The sequence below is a fragment of the Macrosteles quadrilineatus genome, unplaced genomic scaffold (assembly GCF_028750875.1).
Source record: "Macrosteles quadrilineatus isolate MER2022 unplaced genomic scaffold, UCM_ALF_1.0 Scaffold_3__2_contigs__length_128488019, whole genome shotgun sequence".
NCBI lineage: Eukaryota > Metazoa > Arthropoda > Insecta > Hemiptera > Cicadellidae > Macrosteles > Macrosteles quadrilineatus.
In genome coordinates, this window is record NW_026542596.1 from 7,069,551 (window position 1) to 7,086,406 (window position 16,856).

The window sequence follows — 16,856 nt, forward strand, 5'->3', positions numbered from 1 at the left end:
TGAGTCATTTTAAAAAGTGGAGATAATTTATTTTAACTTTTAACTTTAATAAAAGTAACAGCCTATAACCTGTAAGGTAAAGTGACCTGACGTATAATATCCTTTATACAAAAATGATTTACCTTTATTTCATTTTTATGTTCTTCAATTAACGCAATGCAATCATCATTGACGCATCTTGATACAGTTTGTCTGAACAAAAATGACAAGACTAACATAGTTGTTCCCAGTGACAAGAAATCTCAAAGAAACAGCAATTTGCTCTTGCATAGGTATACTTTCTGTCAATACAAATACAGTGTAGTACGGATGTACACTATTTACTGTGGCCCCCAGACCACCGCGACACGCGTCGTGGGACGGGTCGTGAGTGTACCTATACACGCACCGACGCTCCAGCCCGCGCATTTTCACCGTTGCGTAAAGCGTCGTGGAACGTAGGCTTAATGTGGTTTAAGCAATACTTACAGTTGGACTGGTGAGGCAGTCAAATGAACTGGACTGGCTAACACTGATCTGATGATTGCTACCGTCTCTCTTCATATAGTTGTAGCATCCGTTCTTGGCTTTTATGGTGGGCTGTAATCACAGAAGATTGTGTGGTTTTACCATTCAATAACTAATCATTTCAACTAGAGCAGAACATTTATTTTGTGATTCTGTGACAGAGAATCATTCACATCTGTACACTGAGTTCAGTGAATTTAAATTTACAAACAGCATAAATAAAGTAGCTACATTTAACCATGAAGCAAACAGTATTAAAGAGATGGTAAATTAGTGCAAAAGCCAAACTAAAAAGGATGAAAAATGTAGAGAAGCTAAGTATGGCCTGAGGGAAAAATTGGTGAGATGAGATAAGTTAAAAGACTGTGAAAGAAATAGTAACACATCAGAAAAGAGGACTAAACACAGAAGAAAAACGTCTCCAGAGCTTTATCTAGAGACCATGATGGAAGAAGAGCTTAAGGCTTGGTGGAAGCACACATATGTGTTATTTTAAATGAATTCATAACAGGTATTGAGTGCGGAATCGAGAATCGGAAACCAAAGTTCTGGAATCGGCCCATCACTAATCACCATACATTATACAAATATTTTATCAAGGATATTATTCATAACTACCTACGATGTTTTGTAAGTTACTACACCACCGACCTGTTTGATCTTAGCACCCACTTTCTTCAGCAACAATTCGTCAACCATGGATTGCAGACACACAGACATCAAAATGGCTTGGTCACTGAAGATTCTGATCCACTGAAGTTGCTCCTTGGCAATCAGGTACTCAAACGACAGTTCCAACTGTGGCTCCTCAGTGTCCTGTTATGGGGGGGGATTAGCACCAGTTTGAAAAAAAAAACTATTCACCACTGTGGCCTGGAATTATATTGACTATTTTTTCTAGTCTTAATGCTGAGTACAAAAACACATTTAACCCATAAGTAACAGTTAAGTAAGGCAAAGGCTTTCATTGCCTGTCTGTGGAAAGTACAAAGCACAACAAGGGGTGAGCAGGTACGTACTGTAGGTAAAAACTGTACTAGTAAATTTAAAGTGGCAACATAAGGACAAGAACCCTTGGCATTGCTGACATGGGTTTTTTAGTCTAATGCGCTACTTTCTGACCAACTGAATTACCTAAAAGAGTTTATGTGTTGTTTTTATTTTGAGGTCAAGTGTGTGGATAAAAAAAATGTTTAACCCTAGCAGTGGCCAACAATTGTAATACGATCGTTCGCCGTGACGCCTAGAATGTAACAAAACTACTCAAATGTATGAGTTTGAGGTTGCAGGGGCATCGTTGTAAGTTTGGGTAATGTTATTATTATTATTTTTTTATTGTTAGTTTTTGTGTATGTGTGTTGTTGTGTTGTGTTTAATGCTTTTAAACTGTTGATAGGTTTCCTGTTTGTTGTATTTAGCGTTTCATAAAGTCCAAATTTCACAAAGTCCAACAGTTAAAATATTAAAAATAAACAGAGCGTTTCACAAGGTCCAAATTTCATAAAGTCCAAAACTATAACATTCAAATAATCACCGTTTCACAATGTCCAAATTTCACAAAGTCCAATGTTAAAAAATCAAATAAACAGAGCGTTTCACAAGGTCCAAATTTCATAAAGTCCAAAACTATTAAATTTAAATAATCACTGTTTCATAATGTCCAAATTTCACTAAGTCCAACGTTAAAATATCAAATAAACAGAGCGTTTCACAAGGTCCAATGGTACAGTCTGGGCCAGAAGTCTCTACAGTGGTTGCCACGGTCAGATAGCAGGTACCGTCCGCCGGCGCTTAACTACTGGTTACTGATTACTCCCTGTTGCAGCAAACCTAAGTACGGTACTTGTTCAACTAATGCTATTTAAATAGGGAATACATGTGATTATTTTAAGGAGATATTCTAGTGTAAATCAAATAAGGGAAATGGAAAATCTATTAGTCTGCAGGTTTGCTGCGGAGGGGGTGAATACCACTACTTTACATTCTTTACAACGTATCTACGGACCCACAATGATATTTTGTGACGCGTGGCAACAACACTAGGTAGTGTAGTGCCTACATACCGAACCACAGCAACCTCTGCAGCGACTTCTGGCCGAGACTGTACCGTTGGACCTTGTGAAATTTGGACCTTGTGAAACGCTATGTTTATTTGATATTTTAACATTGGACTTTGTGAAATTTGGACATTGTGAAACGGTGATTATTTAAATGTCATAGTTTTGGACCTTATGCAATTTGGACCTTGTGAAACCCTCTGTTCATTTGATATTTTAACGTTGGACTTTGTGAAATTTGGACCTTGTGAAATGCTCTGTTTATTAATATTTTAACCGTTGGACCTTGTGAAATTTGGACCTTGTGAAACGCTCTGTTTATTAATATTTTAACCATTGGACTTTGTGAAATTTGGACCTTATGAACCTCACCCCTAGGTAGTATGGGCCAAAACTTTTGTAACGGTTGTAAAACACTTGGTGTCCCGTAACTCTCTGGGCACTTGTATATAGCGTTATTCCTTAGGTCAAGACAAACACATTTCACCATAGGAACATGGGTCTGTGGTGTCTAGTTTACCGACTGTCGGTATTTATGTGTTTTTTTACAAAAAAACTAATAACTCCTAAACGGTTTGAGATACAGCTTTGATATTTTGCAAAAATGTTAATCTTATTAAGACCTATTATCAATAGAAATTATACTAAAAAATCATTAACCGTTTCAAAATGGCGGCCATTTAAAATATTTGATGGGAATATGAGGAATATGAGGTTGGTTAGGTTCACTTCTAAGTGAATGAATGGTTTAATTACCTTTACTGTCAAAGCGATCCTTGTAGTCTTAATAGGCTACTGCAGTTTCGATGACCTTTTCATGCTATCTTCTTCAGGCTATAGGGACATCATCTTCGTTCGCTTTCACGAACACGTCATTAAAACCATTGAACACACGGACACGAACACGAAACATTTAAACGACACATTAAACATAAAACTGTACAAATACTGGGACGGCAAGAGTGGGACGAAGGGGAGGGGAGAGGGAAGAATGTGCGTGGACTGATAACAAACAACCGGTAGTCTAGACCAGCCGTCCGCATGCGCCACCACACACTCTTGCCGTCCCAGTATTTGTACAGTTTTATGTTTAATGTGTCGTTTAAATGTTTCGTGTTCGTGTCCGTGTGTTCAATGGTTTTAATGACGTGTTCGTGAAAGCGAACGAAGATGATGTCCCTATAGCCTGAAGAAGATACCATGAAAAGGTCATCGAAACTGCAGTAGCCTATTAAGACTACAAGGATCGCTTTGACAGTAAAGGTAATTAAACCATTCATTCACTTATTGAAAAAAGCGATTCAGAGGCTGTCAACATGAAGTTAGAAGCTAGTCAAGCTAAAACAGCCTACCAGTATAAGGATATCAAAATAAAACTGTTTAAAACCATTGAGAACATCAATTTTAATAAAACATGTCTAGAACATGGTGTAAAACCTAAATACATTAATGTCAAGATTAACTCAAAATCCTTTGCCGCTAGAAAAGCAAAAAATATTGCTGAAAAAACTTGGATTAAATCTGAGATAAAAAACCTTTATACCAAAAAGAGCATGCAAAACAAACTATTGCTTAAGAAACATATAGAGTTACTTAACTGTTTACACCCCTCACAACATCATATTATCAATATCTTAGAATCCCAGATAAATAATAAAATTACAAAGAAGAAAACAACTCAAAGAAAGAAATTAGAACATTTGATTGAGTCTCAGATACAAAACAAAATCATAAAGTGCTCCCATGAATTTCACCCCAGGGTAATAAATATGACTGAGATACAATTTTCAGAAGACGAGTTAAATTTACTCAACAAAGGTCTTAACTTCAATTTTGCAAATAACAGAAAATCTAGCCTAATAACAGAATTATTACAATCCGAATCCGCAATTAAAAGTATCAAAAATGACGAATCAAGAGACATAGCAAGAGTGATGGTTATCAATAGAGTTAACAAATGCGTTAAGAACCCCCCTCGCACACGCAAATGCGACAAGTTCAGATTGTTGAGACACGTAGCGACAAGCATAAAAGATAAGCTCGCCGACAACGACGCCGTTATCTCTAAGGCTGACAAGGGGAACGCCACTGTAATAATGTACAAGAATGACTACAGGAATAAAGTACATACTTTTTTGAACGACAATGGTATAGATCAGATCACCCATGACCCGACATCGAAATTCTCCAAAGAAATAAATTCTAAAATTAATTCCTCAACACACCTTCTCACAGACATAGAAATTAAATTATGTAAAGTCACTAATCCCCAACCACCTATCTTGAGAGGAATGCCAAAAATTCATAAACAGGACGTCCCCATTAGACCACTCGTAAATTTTATACCCTCTCCAGCATACAGAATAGCGAAGAAATTAGATCAAATAATAAGGCGAGAAACTATCCTAGAAAATAGCCACAGTATCCGAAACACAACCGACCTAGTACAACAATACACCCAACAACAATTAAAGAACGGTTACATATTATCCTCATTTGATATTGTTAACCTGTATACGAACGTCCCCATTGATGAAACTATCAAAATATTGGAAGAAAATTTGAGAAAAAATTCAGCTTTAAATGAAACTGCACAGAAAGAACTCATAACGCTAACAACAACAGTTCTGAAACAAAATTATTTCAGGTTTGAGGACCAATTTTTCATTCAAAAGAGTGGCCTCGCCATGGGTTCCCCGCTATCCAGTATATTGTCCGAAATATATCTCAACCACGTTGAAAATAAAAACATATGGTCTAGTAATAATGCACATGTGAAGAAAATAATATCATACCACCGCTATGTGGATGACACCATCATCCTGTTCAATGGTAATAAAAGACAGCTCAAAATGTTGTGTAACCATTTTAACACCTTCCATAAAAATCTAAAATTCACCCAAGAAGACGAAAAAGATAAATCCTTAAATTTTCTTGATCTAACAATAACACGAGATAACAACCATTTTAAATTTAAAATATTCCGAAAACCTACAACAACCAGCCAGACAATTCACAATTCATCCCATCACCCAATGAATCAAAAAATGGCGGCATATAACAGCTTCGTTAACAGGTTATTGTCCATCCCATTAAGCCCCACCGACTATAAGAATGAACTTAATATAATTAAATTTATTGCAGTTTCAAATGGATACAAAAGTGAAATCATAGACACGCTTATTTACAAACAGAGGAATAAGAACAAGAAGGAAACCCTACAAAAACAACAATATACTTCCATAGAATATGGCTCCATTCTCACCAATACAGTAAAAAAACAACTATCAAAAAATAATGTTACTATATCATTCAAGACTTCAAACAAACTGGGAAATATTCTTAAACAAAAAACATCACAGGTCAGCAATAAGATGGACAACACTGGAATTTACCAAATAAATTGTAACGATTGCGACAGCTTCTATATAGGACAAACAGCTCGGTCATTTAACATTAGATTTAAAGAACATCTACCCAAAAAATCTAACAAATCAAACTCCGCCTACGCCAACCACCTCATTGACCAGAATCACAGCTACACATCAATAGACAATAATTTACAAATACTTCATACATGTAAAAAAGGTAAATTCATGGACACTATGGAAGAATATGAAATCTATAAAGCTGTCAAAAAAGAACCTCAAAAAACCTTAAATGAACAGAGAGCCTTTAAATCAAACATCATTTACGAAACGGCAATCAGAATAGGTGATATGAATTCAAAGAAAAAGGATCGCATCTGACGAAGGGGAGGGGAGAGGGAAGAATGTGCGTGGACTGATAACAAACAACCGGTAGTCTAGACCAGCCGTCCGCATGCGCCACCACACACTCTTGCCGTCCCAGTATTTGTACAGTTTTATGTTTAATGTGTCGTTTAAATGTTTCGTGTTCGTGTCCGTGTGTTCAATGGTTTTAATGACGTGTTCGTGAAAGCGAACGAAGATGATGTCCCTATAGCCTGAAGAAGATACCATGAAAAGGTCATCGAAACTGCAGTAGCCTATTAAGACTACAAGGATCGCTTTGACAGTAAAGGTAATTAAACCATTCATTCACTTATTGAAAAAAGCGATTCGGAGGCTGTCAACATGAAGTCACTTATAAGGTTTAATTTTTACGAATTTTCAAAAAAAGGTCTGCAAAATCGCCAAAATGGATCGACCATTCCACACTTCTAACATTGGCCACTGCTAGGGTTAAGTTATATTTGTTGTTATATCTTTGGACAATCCTTTATCGATGTGTATTATTTAATGAAAGAGTTTATCATACATTTAGTGGTTCACTGTCCAATACAGACTTTTCAGTCTAATAAAGCCATGTATTTTAATGGCAGTCTCAGCAGGACCAGCCATCCTAAAAATGTTTCAACCTGCAAAACACTCCATAAATACTTTTCTTAAACTGTTTTACTATATTCATTCACTTTGACTTTACCAAAATCGAAATCCAAATCAGTCGCACAAAACACCAATTACAAAAAGCATCGTACATAAAATTTACTTTAGCGCCTTTACAAGAGTCGCAAGGACAGTTAATGCAGTCCATGTGACAATAAACATGTTCAAATAATGATAATAGCATGACTATATCCCATAGAACTTAGTATTGCATGGTAAACAACTTGAGTACACTACACACAGTCTCCACTTAAACGGATTATCAGTTATCCATAATGCTTTATCCTTGTTATCCTTGTCTACCAGACTACATAATGCTCACATTGTGTATGGTGATTCGCCAGCACTTCATGCGTGTGACCTTGAACGCTCCTTCCCGAGTGTCGCCACCGTCTAGCTTGACCCGGAGACACAACTCCTTGTATCCTGCGCTCACCACACATGCTGTGCCTGGGTCTGGGTAGTTACATGTGCAGGGCAGGAACTGTGTGTAGCCATAGTACTTGAGGTTTCTGGCAATCTCCAAGTACTGGACACAACATACAGAGTATTAGAAACACATTTAGCAAATTCCCTATATTGGGAATAAGGTATATAGGTCTCATGGTAACAAGTAGACCTGAGACTAGAGATGGGTTTGTAACAGGTTTTAGGGGAAAACCGAAACCGAGAATAGACATATAAAGTGTGTTTCGGTTTAATGGTTAGAAGCTAGGGATGGGCCGATTCCGATTCTCGTTAGCCTACCTTCGATACCAGTGGTATCGAAGAATCGCCGATACTCGATACTTCGCTAACCTAATCTATGTAACCTTAATCAATAGCAATAAGGTATCTTATTGTATAAAGATTAAATAAAAATTACATGCTCAAGGGATAGCGAGAAGCACACCTAAATTATAAGTGCCGTTAAATTAATTTTTAGCAGGTATCGGTATCGAGGATCAAAACCAAAGTTTTAGAATCGGAATCGGTATTGGAATCGACCAATTCAGGAATCGGCCCATCACTATTAGAAGCACATAAAGGTCTTAGGTCTATCAGAAGTTTGTTTACAACTTTCAAAATTTGTTACTGGGGAGTAATGATGCAATTGAAATCCCATTGCTATTTTATTAAGTGACAAGTTTTTAGAGTGCTCAAGGTCGAGTAGAGTAGTTCTAAGTACTTGTTAAAATGAGTTAAGTTGTTGAGCTCATAAAACATGTATCGCTTTGTACAGTTTGTCATTTTAGCAAATTTCCCTATAGGTAAGTGGCTATTACCGTAGGTGGCACGGTAAGACCTAGGCCTGGGGACCGATTTGCTTTTTCATTTTGATATCCCCAGATACCATAAACACCATTCGTTCAAGTTCAAATGTTTTAAATGTATATATATAACTTATAGAGATTTATTTTCCCAGCTTAAAAACAAATAATTTAGTATATCAAAGTGCTTTTGTACAATTATTGGTTAGGGAGAAAATTCAAATAGGCTAATTGTTATTTTAAAATTCCCATGTTATTCTTTTGGAGAATATTGTAAAATGTTGTAGTTTGCTTGTTTATGGATATATTTTGATCAAACTTGGTAAATTTATTTATTTTACACTAAGTTATTAATATTTTACTAAAAAACACACTTTTTACCCTCCCTGCAGCAGCAAGCCTGTGTACTCATAAAAACCTAATGTTAATTAAATACATTTAATTGAAAATCAATTCCGGCAACTGAAAATTCGCTTAGTCAGCAGGTTTGCTGCGGCAGGGGTATTGTTTACCTTTTTCTTGCTATTTTGTTCAACCGACATAGTTACTTGGCAACCCAAATCCAATGTTAAACTTTAAAGTTTTCAAATGATTTGTGTAGGGAAATACAATTTTTTTTTGAGGTAGTGGCTGTTAATCATGTTTTTAGGACCATAAGTACCTAATTCCAAAATGTAAGACACCATGAAAAGGAATAATTTATTCTGTATTTATCCTGGAGGCAGGGAACCATCACATCATACTCTGAAGGTTTATCACATTATTAGAGTTTTATTCCATTCTTGACTTTATTTCATTTATTTATGTCCTCTTGTATTTCCTAGCTTATGGATCAAATTTATATAATTTTGTGAATTTTTAATAATTTATTTTCTCTATTTTTTTCAGGTGAAGTGGTAGAACAATATGGCTGTGGTAGATGTGTTATACTATATCATACCGTAAATTTAAAGAACCACATTTTATCAAACTGTGTTCTCCCCCATTGCAAATGCAAAGCTTGAGTAGTTAAACTGCAATAAGCATTTTATACTTGTACGCTAACCCCGTACGAAGGACGGGTACTCTGCTAGTTCCCAATAAAAATCGGATTATCATCAGCCAACGAAATTAAGTTACAAAAAGCCAATATTTATTGAAAAATGTTACAATGATCCAAGTTGCTGTAGGTACAATACCTGTTTCTTAGCTCCTCTAGCCTGCAGAGATGCCAGCTGAGCCTGGGTGTCCCTGGTACACAATATCCAGCCTCTCTCCATCTCAGCCAGTGTCTGTGTGTACAGGAGGTTCAAAGCTATCTTATCTCCCATCAACTCTTCATCATATACAGGGTCCCAGTAACTGCAAACAGCATACAGAACTAACATTATCATCATTTGAAAAAGTAATGTCAATAAGTGGGAAATCATGTTTATGTAAAGTTCAAAGTTCTGCCTCACTGACTCAAAAAGAGGACGGAAAAGACGTTGGTATCCAAAAAAATTATGTGGACAAGACTTTTTTATAAGTCTTAGAAAACTAAGTGTTGGCAAAAGGATTGTGTATTTCCTGTACCAAGTCAATGAATAACCAAATAAAATTATATAACTACAAAACTACAAATAATTTAAAATATAAAATTTAGTAATGGTCAAGCTGGAGTGGTAAAAAATATTGAGCAAATTTTGAGGTTTATTATTTCTCTGCTGTTTTTCAGCAAGAGTCAAATTAGATTTTTTGGCTTACTCAAAAATGTGTAACTGAAAAAAGCAAACTGGTATGATGTGGTCATTGAATAGGCCTACTGTTTAACTGAATGTATTTTCAGATGTAACTTTCATTCAGTCATTAATTCATTCACTCATTACATTGTTTCTGTTCTGTATGCTTCACTCACTTGACAATAAATCTCTATCTGTTTTAAGTTTTTGGCAAAAAAAAATCAACAGTATAACACCTCACACATCACGACTAGCAGTTTTTATTTCAGTGCACATTTTAAACTTGAATACTGCAACAATGGGCAAAACTGTGACAGCTGGACAGTCACTGAGGAGGTGAACACGAATGTATTTCCAAGTGCAAGATCGGTATACGTTCAGCAGCGTCAGATGGAAACGTTCCTTACTTTCTTTAAAGCCCTTGTTAATGGGATGTCTGATAACTACTTTAGTATATAAAATGGTTCCAATGGTTCTACTTTCATGATAATCTATATTAGGTCAAATAGAAGTATTTTTACAGTAGGCGATGTAACAAAATAAGTGATAACCAGTTAAATTAAAGTACCTTTTTCTGATAACTAGTGTAGTGGGATCCTTATAAGTCTTTTGTGATATGTAGGGTGATTCAAAGTCTTGTAGCTTACGTAAAACTGAAACAAACATATAATTAGATAACTTCAGGCATAGTATAAAATACCTCCGCCGCATCAAACCTGCAGACTAAGCGAATTTCCATTTGCCCGATTAGGTTTTCAATTGAATCTATTTAAATAACATTATGTTTAACAAGTACTTATGTTTGCTGCTACAAGGAGGGTAATAAAGTGGGGTTTTTAGTACAATATCCAATAGCTTGGTATAATATTAGTTAATTTGCCAAGTTTGATCAAAATATAATCGTAAAAAAGCAAACTAAAACAGTTAACTAACTTATTCTCCACTAGTGTACATGTTGCTCGAATTCGAGCAATTGCAAAGTATTACAGGAATTATTTCAAAACGATAACAGTCATATACACAATGAGTTTAAAAGAGTCAACTCAAAAATGACCGGTGTGTAACTCAAATCAAATCAAATCAAAATATCTTTATTCGTACAAGACAAGTACATGTTAGTACATCTGAATAGTGTCAACTGACATGATGTAGTAAGATAAACATACTCAGACCATGTTTATCTTCGTTATTGATAAGCCTAAAGCATTCTGGCCGGTTTTCTCCTTCTCAAAATGCCTCGCTGTACAGGCAACACAGGTCATTGATAGAGGGCCAATTGAGAACGAAAAGTCGAGAACGGTAGTCTTAGGGTGCATTTTGTAACCTAATAGTTGAGGTTGTCCAGGGTCAGGTGCTGACTGTGATGAGTTAAGCCTATTACGCGCCACTGTTCTGTAGCTGCGGTCGTTATCACAATTACGCCTCCTGCCTATGTTTCGTTTTCGTCGCGTCGGAGGAATTTAAAAGAAAAAACCAACAAATAAACAAATTATAGCTACACAAAACAACGATAAATGCCTAAATTTAAGTTACAATCATGCTAACACGATCCGTCATGGCGACACAAAACAACGATAAATACACAAATTTAAGATACAACCATACTAACACGATCCGTCTTGGGGGTTATGTTTACACAAACTCAAATAGTAAATAAATGTACTCAAATGTTTTTCATTGAATTGAAAAATAAATAACAGCAATTAAATCATACAGCTGATCAAAATGTAAACAATTATGTTCTTCATAAGGATAACATGGGAACTTTGAAAGCCACTGGGGCAGAGCCCAAGGGACTTTTTCAAAAATGTAAGGCCAGTTGGCAAATCTACGCGACACGCTCTTTCCAATGAGACGTTAATGGATAAAATCGGTTAAGAAATGGCAGAGGAGTTCAACCGACAAAGTTTCATGTAGCGTATTAATTATATAGATAAGAATGGCATGGTATTTTTATGGTGACGATTTTTTTAATTTTTTCCGTGACCAATAACCGTAACAAATCCTTCAATATACTAAAATATTTGTTTTTTAAGCTCTAAAAAATGGTTGTTTTGAGGCTAAAAAATGAGAAAAACCAATGTTTACCCCATAAAACCCCCTATAAAGCCTCGTTCCCATAATCCGATCATGCTGGTTTGCGAACTCATTTAAGTTTATCGCGCCATCAAAAACAGACAAAAATTCAACTTATTAACTTAATTTTTTTCAAAATTTTTATTAAAAAGTATTGCGTTTTTTCCCCAAAAATAATGTCTGGGAAACGAAATAGAATGTTAATAGTTTTAGTGCATTACTTATCAAGAAATCAACTAAAGACTTGGATGGAATGAACTATTATTATAATTATGAATGTTTGGAGTATATCAATAACATGAAAACTACTTGACCAATTGGGCTATTTTTCCATGGAACCAATATAACCACCTCAGGCTTAATGGACATAGTCATATTTTTTTTTATTCTAGGGCCCGGATGAGTGTAAAGGACTTACTTGTTATATCTCCGTCATCATCTCGATTTATCAGGAAGAGGGCGAAGTAGTACATGTATGTAATTGGTAAACTAAGTTTCCCACATATTTTCTGTAAAGGAAAAAGGTATCAATTTTTTCACAAAGTAGAAGATTTAAATTAAATGACAAAAATCTTCCAACTAAACCAAATTAGCAAGCCAAACCTCTGTGATAATAATATCGTGATAATGTAATGTTCATAGTGATTTTAGAACGTAGGCCTAATCCTAATTAGTTTAAAATAGGCCTATGCAATTAAAAGATCTTATTTACTATAATAATACGGCTAAAAGATGACATTGTAAATTACCTCCAGTATCTGACTTGAACTTTCGTTCACATTACATGTTACGGTAAGCTTTAGGTTATTCATTAAGAAAACTTCCAATGATATCTCCTTGTTTTTTTCTCCACTGGATTCAAGTTGTGCTGATAGTAAAAACCCAGTGAAGACATCGGTGTTTGCAAGATGAGGTGTTTGTCCAACTGCAAAGAGAAAATACATAGAAGATTAGATTTTAGTAAAACAAACTTTGTATTGATTGATTGTTGGTCCAAAGTATGGCTATGTAAAACAATAAAAGAGCAATAATCTTAACTTACATAACAGATGTAGCAAGCTGGGTATTTTTACAGGGTATCCAGCGTCCCTTTAAATAAAATGCAGGATTTCCAAGTTCAAAATTATGCCGCTCAAAAAAATGTATACTGCTAACAGGGACGTATTTAAGTAGCTGCCGCCTCTAGCCAATGAAGTTTGTCCCCCCCCCCCTCACAACTTATCAGCGCAACAATATATGCTTTGTTTGAAGTTCATTGTTGGTGATGGTGAGTTAATGTTGTTCAAAGGTTTATTGCGGACATTTTTCATCACGAATGTAAAAAACAATACACAACGTTTCGGGATCTGGAATCTGATCCCGTCTTCAGGTGAAAAAAACTTAACTAACACAATTTAAATCCATGTGTGTAGCCCCTGAGCTGTTGGACATAATGTAAGACTAAATTACTTACGTAATTCCCGTCACAGCTCAATAAAATATGTCAATTCAGGACATGTTTCGGTGTTAAAACACCATCGTCAGCTTCAGGTACATAGTGAAGAGTTGATCAGTTGTTAACATCGTCAGAAGAATAAATAAACACAGTACGGACACGAATAAAAAATACATAAAACAATTAGACATTTAAAAAACAGGCCTGTTCTAACAAAGAAGACCGACCGCACAGGTAGCAAGGGACAGACTACTGTAGTCTTTTGTTACTTGTATTTTGTACTTTTGTTCATGAAACTGTATAACTAGATTATCAGTAGTATTTTTTTTTTTACTACTACCCTCTGTAGTGTATTCCAACTTAGGTTGGGCGTTTGTGTATTGTTAGTTGTAATGTGTTAGTTAAGTTTTTTTCACCTGAAGACGGGATCAGATTCCAGATCCCGAAACGTTGTGTATTGTTTTTTACATTCGTGATGGAAAATGTCCGCAATAAACCTTTGAACAACAAAATATGCTTGTGATCAAGGCAACACCTGTAATGTTTTCTGGTGATGACGACATCCGTATACGCATCTTGAAATCACCACAAAATTTGTGATGATTCCTGCAATTGCAGCAATTCCAAGATCCAATTACCTGTGGTCGCGGCAATATAACTCCTTTTTGCAACTATTTTTTCAATCACTGCGAAATTTGTGATGATTTCTTGTGTTTGCGGGAACGGCCTTGATCATTTCTTGAAATCTCGATAACGACCATTATTTGTGATAGTTTCCCCCAGATCACCATTTTTGGCTAGGTACACGAGTAGATTTTTCATTAATTATTCAAACATTTAAATGTTCCGGTTCTTTACAAAATTCATGTAGACTACAATTCACAAAACTTTTACTGGTCATCAAAATTCACGTAAAATGTCCGGTTTTCATGGTTTCTAGACGGCCTGGACACCCTGTGTAATTAAAGTTGGCTTACAGATAAGTGTTATAAATCTTTAGCAAATGTCCTAGTTAAACTGAATAGGCAACTTACCGATTTGAATATATTTTTCCAAGTGACATCGTCTTTCCTCTAATTGGTGAGAGGACAATGGTAAAAACTTTTTTGGAGGGAACACAGGGACATTAGGAGGATCGTGAATCCTCTTAAGTTGCTCATGAAGGTTGTGCAGCTGTCTGTATCTAACTGTGCAATGATATAATCCATTTATGTGAATATTGTATCCCTGGAAAAAATTTTTTAGATATAACTTAAAATATTAGCAAGCAGTTAAATATCAGAATATAGCAATCAACTAATAAAAATGTTCACCCTCCGAGGGTTAACTGATAGCCTATTAGTGATGTGTCAAAACCAAATCTCAAATTTCAAAACCATCAAAACTTTGGAAAAGTTTCGGATTTGAGATTTGATTGGCGAGTTTCGAGATTCAAAAGTTTCGAAATAGGAAGTTTTGGCACTTATATTTTTGAATATTATGACATTTGTTATGTCATTATTATTGTTTAGCCCATAACAATGTTTACACACAAGCTGGTAGCAATGGAGCAAACACATCTCCATTAACACTAAAGAAACAAGTAAATTGTATTCTGAACTGCAAACAGCATCTTAAATACTGGAACAACTAATAATTCAATTTCATATCGATATTCAATATTTACTAAACACAAAGGAATATTGAGCACTAAATGTTCTAATTAATTAATATTCATGTTTATTTTAATGTAAAGAGTTTCATTTATTTTAATGTTAGTTGTTTATAAAAAAAAATGTTATTTTTGGTTTAAAGTTTATCTGTCACATTTATGTTATTATGTCTGGATCAGGAGTCAATCTCTTTAAGTTTTAATCGCATAATCATAATGAACCTGTATTTTTATTTTTTAACAACCCTGACTAGGTAATTAAAAAGTTTTGCGTTCAGGTTTTGAGATTCGGGATTCGATTTTTTAAGTTTCGGTTTTGGTTTCGAGATTTGAAATTTCTGGTTTTTACCATCACTATAGCCTATATCTTTTAAAATTCTTGTGCTAATCAACTTACTGAACCAATAATCTCAAGATGATAATCAATTTACCTAACTCGCTGAGGAACCCTCAGGCTGACTTGTTGTAGACTGGGTTTTATCTGTTTATAATTTAGGCTTAAGATGCCTACAGTTAAGGACGAAATCATGACCTTAAGTGAAAGATATATCACTATATAAGAAAATGTAGGCTACACAATGTGATGTGTGGTGACCACTTGGTACCTAATTCAAATTGGGTGTCCGCGTTCATCAGTTTTTGGCTGTATTAGTGTTTAAACACTGTTTTTTTTACCCTTTCATTTAGATAGGCCTACTTTTATATCCTTTTTATGTGATAAAGAGTTTTTGATATAAAAGTTTTTAAGTTTTGATGTTTTAATAGTTCATCTAGTATATTCACCACCCAGCCTATAGCCTTCTTTTTACTTTTAAATTTTTACCTGTTATTATCTGTGATATTAGCTTATTAATCTAGTCTGACTGGACTACTGTGTAACCCTATTTTACCATAATATGTGACCATGTCTATTGCAAGATTGTTTTTCTTAAGGACAATAAAGGATTTCTGATTTCTGGATCCCTAAAAAGGGTGTATATGTACCGGTATTTAGTTTGTTATTAGACTCTTTTAATATAAAAATTACATTCTTTCATAAAAAAAATTATTAAAAATATTGGTTGGAAATTCCACTTAACCCTAGAACGGCCACATAGAGTGTTTCTGTAGGGCCAGGCAGTTTTTGACTTCTGGGCAGCATTTTATTTTCACAGTTGGAAAACCCCTATTTATTATCCAAACCTATAATATTATATACCATTGGATTTGGGACATTCCAGGGAATCTAAATATATCAACAGAATACAAAATATAGTTTATAAAAATATAGTTTTGTAATAAAAAACAAAAAGAAAAAACATCAAAAACTACATTTCAAAAGTATGGCTCTCTGCAAAAAACCAAAATATTTTTTTTCAAAAATCTGAGATATACAAATTGTTCTAAATTCATTTCCTTACATAAATATGTAAAAACATTTTAAACTACTACAAAAACTTTTGAGTTATGATCAAAATTGTAAAACTCTACATTTTTCTGAAATTTTCATACTTTTATACTATTTAGGCCTACACATAGAAACAGACCAAAAACATAAAAAGAACACATATATTTTATTAGAGCAGTAAACAACCAATAAAAATATATAAGAATTTACTTGTATTTGCTGAAAAATAAATACAGTATTCAACTTAGAAAAAAGATAATAGTTTTTACTTATCAAAAATCACAAAAAAAACCATAAACTTCTAACGCTTCTAAAAATTTTAAAATTTGGTCTATACAAATTCCAAGATTTACAACATGTTTGAAATTTTATGCTGATTTAGAA

General features: G+C 34.7%; 1 protein-coding gene across 2 annotated transcripts in view; it reads right to left on the bottom strand.

Moving 5' to 3' along the window:
* The window catches only part of LOC128988955 (sorting nexin-17-like), a 58,856-nt gene that overhangs the window by 24,949 nt on the left and 17,051 nt on the right, over positions 1-16,856 (bottom strand). For both annotated transcript variants that reach the window (XM_054410750.1, XM_054410748.1), the window contains exons 2-9: positions 14,469-14,661; positions 12,749-12,924; positions 12,418-12,508; positions 10,492-10,576; positions 9,402-9,564; positions 7,296-7,502; positions 1,159-1,323; positions 469-579 (exon numbers count right to left, since the gene is read on the bottom strand). In XM_054410750.1, the coding sequence (XP_054266725.1) occupies positions 469-579; positions 1,159-1,323; positions 7,296-7,502; positions 9,402-9,564; positions 10,492-10,576; positions 12,418-12,508; positions 12,749-12,924; positions 14,469-14,661 (1,191 nt within the window). The remainder of the gene's footprint in view (positions 1-468; positions 580-1,158; positions 1,324-7,295; positions 7,503-9,401; positions 9,565-10,491; positions 10,577-12,417; positions 12,509-12,748; positions 12,925-14,468; positions 14,662-16,856) is intronic.